Source organism: Aulonocara sp. 'chitande type north' Nkhata Bay, linkage group LG20, assembly GCF_057382095.1.
Source record: "Aulonocara sp. 'chitande type north' Nkhata Bay isolate Kocher_YH1m ecotype deep benthic linkage group LG20, A_spYH_male_GT1.1, whole genome shotgun sequence".
NCBI classification, from domain to species: Eukaryota; Metazoa; Chordata; class Actinopteri; order Cichliformes; family Cichlidae; genus Aulonocara; species Aulonocara sp. 'chitande type north' Nkhata Bay.
In genome coordinates, this window is record NC_141363.1 from 32814438 (window position 1) to 32827813 (window position 13376).

The following is a 13376-nucleotide window of genomic DNA, read 5'->3' on the forward strand; positions in this document are numbered from 1 at the left end:
AACTGTGTTAATTTTGCAAATAATAAAAACGTATGTTTATCAAGGATAACTGAAATTGGAGGCTTTTATATTTGGTACACTCCTCAGTGTTATGTAAAACGACTATACTCCTCCTAATCCAGATGTCCTGATGACCCCCCTCATAAGCAGTTGGTACAGGCCATAGTGCTCTAGCCCACTATCAACCCCTTCAAGCCACACACACACACACACACACACACACACACACACACACACACACACACGCCACCCTACAACACAACTGAGCTTGTCTGACAGAATGAGCAAGACTGCGTGTGTGCGTGCGAGACACCGAGAGGCAGCCAAGATGAAAGTGTGAAGCAGTGAGAGGGAAAACCTAGAAAAAACAGCAAAGGCGATCAGAAAGGGAGGGGAGAGGAAGAGTCAGCGAGCACAGCAGGAAAGGCAGAGCAGAAGAAAAGACAGAAAAGAGCAAAGGGAGATAATGTGAATGTTACATCTTTAATAACGCCCGTACCAAAGCCAGGAGATGTAATGGATAGATGACCATCCTCTACAAACACACCAGCATTCTGTCCTGGAGCCTTGACAGGAGGGGACAAGACAAATTCAACACCTTCAAAGGCTTTTAAAGGCTCTTCAACCAGTCCCACACCATCGAACCATGTCGTCTGCTGGGTCAACTAACCTCAAAAAACGTCAGGCATGTAAGTAAATGAGTTAACAGAAATGTAGTTAGAAAAACAAAGCCGTAAACAGACCTGCAGTGCATAACTTTATGACCCACACTGGAAATTACTCTGCAGAGTAGCTTTAGTATTGTAGCTCTTTTTCAGTTTACGAGGGTAATTTAACAAATTGCTTTCAAGAGCACATTTCAGAATATTCCAGGCAGTGAAAGTCTTAATATACAACTGAGATTTCTAATTTCCTCCTAGTGCAACAGCCTTACATGACTCACAACCCAACATCCAGAGCCTCAAAATATATTTGACATCTCCTTCATATGACATCTTTCATTTAGCATCATTAAGCTCTTTTATAAGACAGCAAAACAACATACACTCTACTTTGTAGGTAGACAGTAGGTATGACATGCATGTTATGTTAACTTTATTTAAAGACTGTTACTGAAATCTGGTAATAAATTATTACCCATGATTCATTTATCAGTTTATATGATCCCACTTTTCCTTTCTGCTAAATGAGCTGGACAGAAGTACAACATGAGTAATGCTGATGTTGTTTAATCACAGTGAAAGGATAAGAACTAGTTCTTAGAGTTTCTTCTTATAGTAACAGGAAAGATCTGCTGACTCTGATTTACTTTCTGGGGAAACACAGTCAGATTTATAATTGAACCAGTGTAATGTTAAAGTGTCCACAGAGTAATGTGCTATATTAATGTGCTCTTTAATAATGTCTTTGTCTGTGGGGTTGTGTATGGGCAGTACTGTACACAGGAAGATTAATAGAAATGTATGTCCGATAAAAGCACTGTTTAGACTGGCCTAAATATGGCATGGCTGGAGGTCATCTTTGTTTTCAGCTGTGAGTGAAGTGCTTTAATGGTTTTGGGAATGGGAACAGCCTGGGAACAGAAAATTTGATCAGACATATAGAGAGTGGGTGGTCAGAGGAGGTTTACATTTAATCTTACCATAGGAGTTTGAGATGAGAGATAACTAATAAAGTATTAAGAAGCATTAAAAAGTGTTAAGTAATAAATAAAAGAGTGATGCCACATATGTATTAAACTGTAGTTTAATGTACTGTTAAGTACTCTTGAATCTAGGCTTCAGGCTGTGTCTCTTGTAGTATAACATAGGCTAGTATAATGGTGGTGCTGGGTGTTATAGTAAGAGCATACTTTAAATGACCAGTCTTGATTTACTATCTGCCACATGGCTGTGTGTTTAATGGATATGTGAGTGTGGGCAGCGAAAGGAGTGAGGAACCACATCGGGGGAGGTGGCTGTTGTGGTGCAGTGACCTCACTCATAAATGATTTATGCTTGATGGACTACTGTTGCTACAAAGCCAGGAGAAAGGAGTGGTTGGCTCGGTAAATACTAGTAGTAATTTCTAAAAATTATGAAGCTGTATACTGCTGTTAGATGGGGGTCTCCGGGGGGGAATTAGGAGATGTAGGAGAGAAAGGATAGGGTTTAAGATGGATGGGCTGTCACACGTTATTGGTCATGCAGTGTGACTGCTGTATCAGCTCTCTTACGCACATAAGCGCCCAATCTCTATTCACTGAAAATGGAAAGATGATCATGGGATTTCTTTCCACTTGCCACAAGGGGATTACATGTTACACCATGTGACTCTCCAGTTCAATAGGAACATTTGTTTCCAGCGCCTAGTGCAGTGGCAGAGAACTCTTGATATACAGCTGCACCATTACAATAACACATATTCATATATTGAAAGATGAATGTTGTTATCACAGAAAAGACACTTATATCCAATAATAAAAGCCAAGCATTGCAGTTTATCAGAAGCAGAACAGCTGAAGGGGACACTGCATCATGCCCCGGTGATTAGAGGATCAAAAGGAAGAAAAGAAAATCATGTGCTTCAGCTTAATTGTCACCTCTGGCCCTGGAATTCATATATATCCTCAAGCTCAGAAACTCACACATCACCAATACCTTTTGTGTTCACTGGAGAACGGATCAACATCAATGCATGTACAGAAATGTTTTAAAGAAAAAGAATGTGGAATGTAGATAAGAATAAGAAGAAGGAAAACTTTCCATATTAATACAAACTCTATTATTTCTATGCAATGTCAGATAACAAAAGCATCAAACATGCATGGTGGCACTGCATCCTTTGTATTTGTCAGAAAGAGGTGTAGCTGAGTTAAGCAGACCTAAAAAGCTCTTTATCCTCAAATCACTGACACTACAGTTACTTTAAACCAGGGATAATGCACAGCAGATTCAGGATGCAGAACAACAATCAGCTTTCTTTGAAAAACCTCCTTTGAAAAACTTTCTTTCATTCTCTTTTTCTGGCTGCACACATTAATATACACTGCAATCAAACCATTGAACTAAGTCCTCATGCAGTAGGAGTCCAGTGTAGGGTGTGCAGATGAGGATGGTACAAGTATTATGTAACAGTAAGATCTAAGTATATATGATGTGGGTTGAGATCAAGAAAGGATTTCTGGAGGGGTCAGGGTAGGGGATGGGAACACGTCATGTAAGAGATCACAAGCATCGTGGGATTCCATCCATCCATCTATTCATGCACCCATTTTCTTCCACTTATCCGTGGCCGGGTCGCAGGGGAAGCAGCCTATGCAGCCTAAGCAGAAAAATCAAAACCTCCCTCTCCCTTGCCACCTCCTCCAGCTTGTCCGGGGGAACACCAAGGCATTTCAGGCCAGCCGAGAGACATGATCTCTCCAGCATATCCTTGAATGCCAGCAGTATTCCTGGAGACTACTTAAATAAATTACAAGAAAGCTTGCAAGATAGTTTAGGCTGTGCTTTGTCTTATATACTGCATTTATATTGAAATGGTTTAATTTAATAGTTTGCACATACTTCAATAAATTGCTATTTTCATTTTCCTAGCAAAATATAAAGAAGCATTGGTTGCACAGCACAAAATCAAAAGCACCGGAGCAAAAGTGCATTATGTAATGTGTTTTTCTGGTTTGATGTGAAATTCAAAAGATACCATATCTAGCTTATTAGCGTACCACCTACTTACCTCTAATTGGGAGTCAATTTCTAATTAATGGATCTTATTATACAGCACTATGGATAACAGCACATTTACAGCTCCAGGATAATCATCAGCAGAATGAGTTTGAGATGGAAGGTGGTTCTTGCACACAGCAGTTATACATAAGTATTTCTTCTGGTTCAATCAGTGACTGTAACTATATCACTGTGTTTTAACACACAGTAACACTTGCAATAAATATGATAAATCAATTTGGAACCCACATATTTGTAGCCTTGTATTTTTCCTTTCGTTTACTCTCTCGATTTTATTTTCTTCTGTATTGTTAATAAGCTTCCTGTCCTGAGGCCTGCATTTCCAAAACAAAGTAAAACTCACACATCATCTGCTTTCTCTTTGCTGACCCACCTTTAGTAAGCGCTTTCTATGTGACCTGTATTTTGCTGCATACATTTATATAAGAGTGTGAACAGAAATGGATGTGTTCCACCATTTACGACTATTTTATCAGTCTTGAAAATTGTCTGGTGTTTATCTATAGGGCTCTCTTTCCAGCTTAACTCTGGTCTTTAATTTCATTTACACACAGTACTTGCAATGTCAGGTCAAAAGAGATTTTATCATTAGCTGTAACGCTTATTCAACCCCCAATTCCAAATAAAAACAGAAAATGATTTGAAAATCTCACAACTCCACTTTGGTCATAACAGAATATAGAAAACATATCTATGCTTAAACTGAGAAAGTTTACTATTTCAAGAAAAAAAAAAGTAAATCACTTTGAATTTAATTGCAGCAACATGTCTCACAGAATTTGTGACAGGGCCATGTTTACCACCATGCAGCATCTGCTACTTTAATGTACTGTCTTGCTAAAATATGCAAGGCCCTCCCTGAAAAAGACATTGTCTGGATGCGAGGACATGTTGCTCTAAAACCTGTACATGCCCTGATGTTGTTGTTCTAGATATGCAAGGTAGTAATTCCATTCTGCACTATCATACCATCACAGATGATGGTATTATCAATACAACATCTAATTTATATCTATAAAATCTGGAATCATGCATGATATAGTATGATGTCATTATGCTGACTAGAAAACACCAAACAACAGGTTAGGTCCTCTTCATTAGTACATAGGAGTCCCTGAAAGTTACTGTATATTTGTGTAATGTATACATGTGTATACAATGTGTGTTTGTATCATCTGTCTGCATGTCTACAAGTCAGTCTACTCTTTAGTTTGTCTTTTGTTCACTGGTTTCTCAAGAAAAACATATCATGATCTCAGTGACAACCTGTTTAAATAAGGGATTTAATAACAATAATAATCCCTGTCAAAAGCATAAGATTTCCCTCTAGAAGCTATGACCTCTGCCTGGTAGTAATGTAACCTTAGCCAGTTTGCATGGATACCTCCTACACGTCTTCCACAGCAGTGTGGCAGGAAACCCAAAGGTTATCTGAATGAGTCAGTTTTTTACATATATGTTTCTCTCCCACGTCAGGGCAGACAGATGGGGACATGCGGCTGAGACTGTGTGTGGGTTGGACATGTCCATTGGTCAACTCAACTAGTAATGCAATATGATTTTTAGATAAACAGACAAAGAGGACGAAGGCAAGAGAGAGTCACAGAGATACAGAGAGAGAAAGAGACTTCCATATGGCCAAGGGGCAAAACGAAACTTTATGTAAGCTGTTCAGTTTAATCATGGTCAAGTTTCATCATTATTAAGTAAGTAAGTACTTAATTTGTATCAATAATTTCACTGTTGCCAAATGATTCCTCTAAAATATTCATGGACACTGGCAGGTGGCAAGATGGTGGAAGGGTGATTTTAGTAGTTTGCATTTCCATCATTATTTAGTCAAAGATCATATTAAGTTTCATACTATTTCTCCTGCATTTCACTGTTGATTTGAACAACTTTGTTTTGGAGTGTAGTCTAATAAAGCCATGTCATTTAAAGCTTTAGCAACTCTATATGAAAAACAGATGTAATCACTGCACTATTGGCAGGAAGGCCTTCGCTTTTGCTTTATGTGTGTCAACATATAGATTTTTTGGAGTTAGAAATGATCAGAGGGGTTGGAGTGCTAAATCATCAGCTAAGGCCCCAGTCACACAGTCCTTGACTTGACTTGTCAGCAACCCCGAAAACAACTAGTCGCAATGAAAAAATGTGTATTTGCCATCTAGCTGGCCATAGGCTGCAGGCGGATGGTGGTAGTCGTTAGGTGAAAGTGCAATTGCTTTGGTCGTTTGCATGGAAGACGCAGGGTAACCTGCAAACACACACCAGCTGCCCTCCGAGTAGGAGTGATACTCCAAGCAGTGTGAACAAAAATCCAAAATGGAGACTCACTTTTACTTTGAAGTGAGACTCAAAGTAAAAGTGATGTCTGCAGCAGTGAGACCCAACTTCTGCTTTAAAAGTCAACATTTTTTCAAGCTTTACTGACATTCAGCCAGTAGTAGTGTTTGTAAAGAAGTTAGCATTTTTTCCATACTAAATGGGTGATCACAGCAATCTGATAGTGACCAAATTAATTACAAGAAAGCTGTTGGTGAAGCCCTTTTCTGTGATCCACTTCACCTAACAACTGGCAGCAAAATCCAGCAACCACTTTATGGTTTGTTTAACATATATACATGTTAATTATATCTCTGACATTGCCCGTTTTAACATGAAAGTCATTCTTCAAGTGAGTCTCAAGTGTTTGTTTTTTTTAAATCTTTGAACAGTTGAGTTTGTCAGATGGTTTGAGTATATTTGTATTTTTAAGCTAGTGTAGTACTGACATGTTCATTTATTACATCTATGGTCTGGCACTGGTATATGCTTAAAAACACAGTACACTTTTTTCCAATGACTGTCTTCCCACCAACTGCTTAAAGGAGCAGGCAAAGGGACAGAACTTCCTTCTCAGACCAATTGAATGACAGAATATTGGGTTATCACTCATGGATGACAGTGGACACAATCTTCCAGGGAAGAAAAAAGTACCCGGCAGACTAACAAGGTCTCTGGAGAGAGAAAGAAATTAAGGAGAACCCAGGGTGACACAAATGGGCTGTTGTCTTTGTTTTCAGGCAGGAGAACATTAATGCTCAGTGTAGAAAAGTAAATACTTCTCTTCATGTGCTGACATCAAAAGCATGTTGAGTTCACTGAGTGACAGAATACAAACTAAATAGCATAAATGCATAAGCACTCAGTCATGTGAACATGCTGACACTTTCAGATTTACACATACATGCATGTACACATATCCCCAAAACAATGATGACATGACTCAAAGTGTCAGCTAAGGGTGCCTGGGGGGGAAAGAGGCCCTGTGTTTGCTGAGGAAGATGTAGCACAATTACACAATCACAGCCTGTCGACCCAGTAGAGGACAATGCATGTGACAGAACTGAGGACAAATACTCTCTTATTTTTCATAATAATAGTTTAAAAATAGCTCCATTTCCCTAAAATCTTCAGCAGACTTCACTGAACCGATTCACCAACTATATGTGAGTCTGACTGTGAACACTAGAGGTCAGACCAGCATCATCATTTCTTTGCGTTAGGTAAAGTTACATAAGGGCTGAGTGAAACAAACATGGAAAGAGAGCAATAAAGAAAGAAGAAGAGGAAAGAATAAAGTATGGAAAAGCAAAAATGACAATTTCTCAATAGAGACTCTCCATATCAGTGAGTTTCACTGTTAGTACAAAGTAGTGTAACGTTAAGAAGTGAATGGGGACTTAAAGTAGGATACTGATTTCGTATAACTGCAAGAAAACATTGGTAAATTGACTGCTACTTATAGTGTTTTTCTACTCCAGCTGAGTATTCAAAGCACCTTCTCCTACAAGCCTCATACAACACTTTCATTTTATGCCTTTAAACATTTTGTCTAATACTTAAACACACACACGCACAATGTATGTATGCGAAACAACTTTCAGTATCTTGTCCAAGCTACTGAAAATCACATAGACTGAAGGTACAAGGGATTGAATCACCGCCCTTCCAAATAGCAAACGATCCATTCTTTTTAGTTACTCATTAAACGTATCAGACACAAAATTTGTGACTAGACTAACACAATTTTGAGTGCTGTCAGAGATACATTTTTGAGCTGTGTTTGTTGTCCTGCGTCCTTCCATATTTAATGAAAATTTACAGAATTTTGTTATTACTCAGCTCTTGGCATGATAGCTAGGTGTGAACTACACCACAAATCCAATGACTTTCACACAGCCTTAAAGGACAATGTGAAAGTTACTGACAAAACTTTAAAAAAAAAAAGCACAGCTGAATCAATCCAGAAACAACATAACACTTGTTTCTATTTGCATGACGATTGCACAGTTATTATTTACCATTAAAAGAAACGTATTATTATTTACCAGTCTGACCAGTAGGCTACACTCGCATTTCTGGAAATAATTTGTCATCTGTTTCATGGTATGAGTTTGAATTCAAGAGAACAAAAAAAATGAAAAGAAACTTTTGTTGTCCCTTTATTTCTTTATTGATTTTATGAGGCGAGCATTAGAAAAATTAATCCTGTACTGCAGCTCATATGAGGTATATAACACACCTCAACTACCAAGGAATGGGTGGCTACACGTTTCTAAAGATGCAGACAATGAAACGGAATGTGAGGTGACGTGATCCCTTGACCTTTCTCCTGTTCGCCAACTTTCATGAAAAAGCTGTTTAAACCTAACTCCATCTAAAGGCCGAACAGAATGAATCAAAATATAAGGTTATAAGTACATTTTTAGGTTGATTTATGAAACTACTCCACTACTACTGGGCGAGGATGTTGTTATGTTTATCTGACTAACAGATTATGTTGCACTCAGAAGAGCTGCCCTTCTAGAGCCTTTATGTATCAAGAAAAGAAACCCACATTTTGTACCCTAGAAAAGAGACACCTTGTGTTCCTAGTTATTAGTATAACACAGCGCTACATTGAAAGGAATGTAAAGCCAGTGCTTTAATGTGCTTTCTTGTCTTTTTCTCTCTTTTCTTGATCAGCTGAGACAGACAAGACTCAGAAGCTGTTAAACAATGACTCTGCTCAACACCTAAAACTAAAAGAGAGACGGCGCTTTTTTGAAGAAGTCTACCAGCATGACATGGATAATGACTTACCTACTGCCCAACTGCAGATTGACCATAGGAAGCGTGAGTGATAATCTATCTAATCCCTATCTAATATGTATGTATACATACATACATATATATACATACATACATACATATATACATACATATATACATACATATATACATACATATATATATATATATATACACACATATATATATATATATATACACATACATATATATATATATATATATATATATATATATATATATATATATATATATATATATATATATATATATATATATATGTGTATGTATATATATTATGTATATATATATATATAGATATATTATATATAGACAGATAGATAGATATGAGCATGATAATGTGTGAGTTATATCCTGTTCATGCAGCCCCCATGGGTAGTATCTCTTCGATGGAGGTGAATGTGGACACCCTTGAGCAGATGGACCTGATGGATGTATCGGATCATGAAGCCCTTGATGTGTTCCTCAACTCAGGCTCAGAAGCAGATGAGGGAGCTCTGGCGTCTCCACTTCCAGGTGCACCGTTTGCCTCTCGGGCACAATTAATCTGCTGCCACTATACCAGGGGTCGGCTCTTTAGTCCTTATAGTGCGGCTCTGCGTGGTTTGGGAAAATAAATTAGTAATAAACAAGTATTTAGCTGAAGTGTATTTTATTTATGTTAGTTCTTTTTTTTTTAACTTGTACTGTAGGTCTAAATTGGAAGATTATTGTGATATTGAAATATAAAAATAAAATTATATTCTATTATTTTTTCATTGCTCAAAATAAGCGTCACACTCGCGGAGGCCGGTGTACCTGCCGAAACGCCGTGCATTTATCGAGACTTTCAACCCCAGGTAGGCCAATTATGGATCTTCGGATCCACGTTATGTCAGCAGCTATTCTCCACCGTGAACTATGTTAAAAACAAACACCGCTCACGCCTCACAGATGACAGCTTACAGTCCTGCTGTTCAGAGGTTCAGGAGCAGAAGTCTCATTGTACCACGGCAGACCCGACGATGTTTGCATGAACATGCTTTTCAGCATCTCTTTATTGACCACTTTTCACACACGGTTGCTGTACGCATACAGCCGGCTGTAGCTTTTCAGCTCACAGCCCGACACGTACCAACAACAGCATAGATGGCACAGACTTTAAGGCGGCGAGGCGTGATTGCGGGTGCTGCTCAGGTGCGTCCGCCTCCCCTGCAGCGGCGCTGCAGACCACACCCCGCCACACACATTAACCAGGTAAAATACATATTTAGGAAGAATTTTGCAAATATCTATTTTTCTTTTTTCAGCAGCATAGTGCTTTTTTTAAATTATTTTTTTAAAAGTCAGGCCAAGGCTCCAAAAGCCCAAAGGTGATATAAGGGTTTTGTTTGCTGGATCATTTTAGTTCAGCTGGGTGTCTTTCCTTTTGTTATATTTCTTTAAGAGTTCAAAATGTGTTAATTACATAAATAAAATGTAATTTTGTCTGTAGCACTTCATGGATTTCATAAGCAACACACCTTAGTTGTTCACACAAAGCATAAAGGTAAAAAACAATATATACAGTGTTATCTTCATTTTAGATGTCAAAAAGTATTTGCGGCTCCCAGTGTTTTCTTTTACATGGGAACCGGGTCCAAATGGCTCTTTGGGTCCTAAAGGTTGCACTATACTATTCAAAAGCTATTCTTGTACATAGATTTCCCATGCAGACATTTTTTAAGCACACCACTTACTCTGGCCCTTTCAAGATCTGTGTACATTTGGTGATGAATTTTTTTTAACATTTTTTTTATGAAAGAAATGTTGTTTTCAAAATAGGACATTTTGTTACAAAAATGTTTTTGTTTTGTTTTTATATTTTGTCAAACAATGAGACAGTGCTGTGCTGAAATACTGTCTTGATTCATATATTCTAATATTTAGGTGTACTGACATTTTTGGTTACTTCTCTGGACAAAACTCACTTGAATAACAATAACACTGCAGGGCAGTTTGGGTCAAAAGTTAAAGGCTTTATATGACATTAAGGGGCATTTGGGTGAACCTGATCAAACCCTGTTCAGACTTTAAACATGGTGACAGGTACCAACATATTCTAACAGACTTTAATTGCAGAGGGTGAGGAAGACGATGAAGACGATGAAGATGCCGAGGTTGTCTACAAGGAGTGTGCATCTCTGAAACGACAAAATGAGCCGTTCCGTAGCTCGCAGTCTCGCATTTCGTCTACATCGTCTGCTTCCAGTGATAGCAGCGCGAGTGGCGTGGACACACCTGTGATCCAGTCGGATGATGAAGAAGTCCATGCAGACACTCTGCTGCTGACCTCTGCGCCCCAAACTAGGGATGAAGAATCAGACGACGAAGAAGCTGAGGAAAGATACCATCCGACTAATCATGATAAAGCCTAAATTGGAATCACTTAGGAGCAAAAATCGCTCACTGTGTCTCTTTCTCTTTTTATGTAATTGAATTTCCTCCACATGGATGCAAACCCCAGCATGGCTGGCCCAGTGGCAAAGTTCAATGTTTTTTGAAAGTGTACTTATCCAGAACTTTCAGTTGAAATTTAGTGTACACCCAAATAACTGTGGCATACTTAATTACTTAATTACTAACTGAAATTTTTAGGGGCTGTGTCACTAATAGCGCTTGTATGCAAATTTCCATATGGGACATTCCATGCTCATGCAGTAACTTGCTTTGGTTGAAAGGAAATGGCTTAAAGTTGAAGCTATACACCTCTTACTGCTGGAGGGAATTTTCCCTCCTCCCCATTCTTGAAACTACAGGTTCCAAGCAGCCGTGTGAGGAACAAAACTGAACTGAAATTGCATTTGCTGAGCAAACAAATCTTTATATATGGCTTGCATACATTAAAAAAGGAAATTCAAGAGATCTGTAGTAATAATATAAAGCTTCCTTACGTTTCACACTGAAACGTAAAAATTCTGGGCACCTTGGATCATATTTTCCCTCTTAATTGGCAATTATAGTGCAACAGATACTATTCCCATCATGCAAGTTATCAGACTTCTCTATGAACACCTTCCTGAAGGTGTGACTCATTTCAAAGGGCCGTGACTATGAAACCAAGATCTCATGACCTAAATAACTTGTGCTGGAAAGACTTTTAATGCAAATGCAAAAGCTGCATAATACAGCTCAATTCTTAACTTTAGACTTCCAGAAGGGTGCATTTATGTTTAACTTTATGTCTGCTATGTATATGTGTACACATTTAAGCAAGGCTAAAACAACACATCACTGTCTTCAGTTCTTCCTCTCAAGAAAGAGAAAGTAATTCTGAGAGTCTAGAAAGGACAAAGTCTTTATCCAGCACAGAAAGATAAAAGTTAAAGTGAAAACAAGTAAGTGAAAACATTTTTCTAAGTGAAGCTCCACTTTTAACCTTGAGACCTCAGTGATCGATATAAAAGAAGAAAAGTTAGAATGAGCTGTCCTAAGTGTGAGAATGCCTTTGTGCAAGTGTTCAATCTGCCAGCATCTGGCTCGAAGGGTGATGTGCCTATACAGAGTTCAAAGTGGAAAATACACAATAAAAGTCAGGGAACTCTCCTCGTTGTGATGGAAAGATAAAAAGAAGAATATTAGAAATGAGTCACCAAAACGAGTCACAGTGAATACCCTCCTCCTTCTGCCAAAACCTATATTTCTTTAAGATTTTATAAATTATTGCTTTATGCATGTGGAAACTACAGAATCATGAATGGAAATATTGTATTTACATATGCATGGTGTTTTGTTCTTGTGACAACTTCATATGTTTTCAGTACTACTAGTGTTGCATTACTGAACTATGCAGGTGGCACCTGTTCTCCATTTGACGTGTTTTTTGGACAATGCATATTTATAGCTAGAAGGAGTGGCAGTGACTCAGGTGAACGCAGTTTGTGTGTGAATGCTCAGTGTTTAATGTGTGTCTACGCAGATGCCAAAAGTTTCGTGCATTCCCCAGCTCGGCCCTGTGACTACTTCCAAATCAACCTTTATACAGTGTTCCTATGATGTGTGCATCTTATTGCAAAATAAAAATAAAAATAATAGTTGGAACAGTTGGAAGTATTTTCATTTGCTTCAGATTTTGCGGATTTTGCTTCATTGTTGTTTCTGATGTTCCAGCATTGCATTAATAAATAGACTGCAAGAGAAGTAACCTCACTACATGTAAAAAATTTTAATGGCAACTCACAAAGATATATAGTTCCATAATATACTGGCTGCTTTAGTGCCCAGCAGCTAGCTTTCTAGTTCAACCAGTTTGACAAATTTGTTTTGGATCACCTTTCATAGAAGCAACCGCTATCTGTGGCTTCTTTGTTTTGCCCATCATCGTGACAAGCAGCGTTTTTGCTGAACTGCTTAAAAGCAACACACTATAACATGTAGCTGTAAACCACATAGCTTGTGGGAATCACAGTCAATCCTTCACTATTAACCACATTCTGACTACTTTTGTCGACTCCATCCATTGCTCATGTTTTCTGTGTAATACCCTGTGGGTTTTAA

At 38.2% G+C, this 13376-nt stretch overlaps 1 protein-coding gene across 1 annotated transcript; it reads left to right on the top strand.

Moving 5' to 3' along the window:
- Positions 1-245: 245 nt before the first annotated feature.
- Positions 246-12922, top strand: LOC147306032 (dysbindin-like). The gene is made up of 4 exons (XM_086278356.1): positions 246-689; positions 8736-8885; positions 9228-9377; positions 10962-12922. Exons 1-4 carry the CDS (start codon positions 647-649, stop codon positions 11255-11257), a joined length of 639 nt encoding a protein of 212 aa, XP_086134482.1. The 5' UTR covers positions 246-646; the 3' UTR covers positions 11258-12922.
- Positions 12923-13376: the final 454 nt, after the last annotated feature.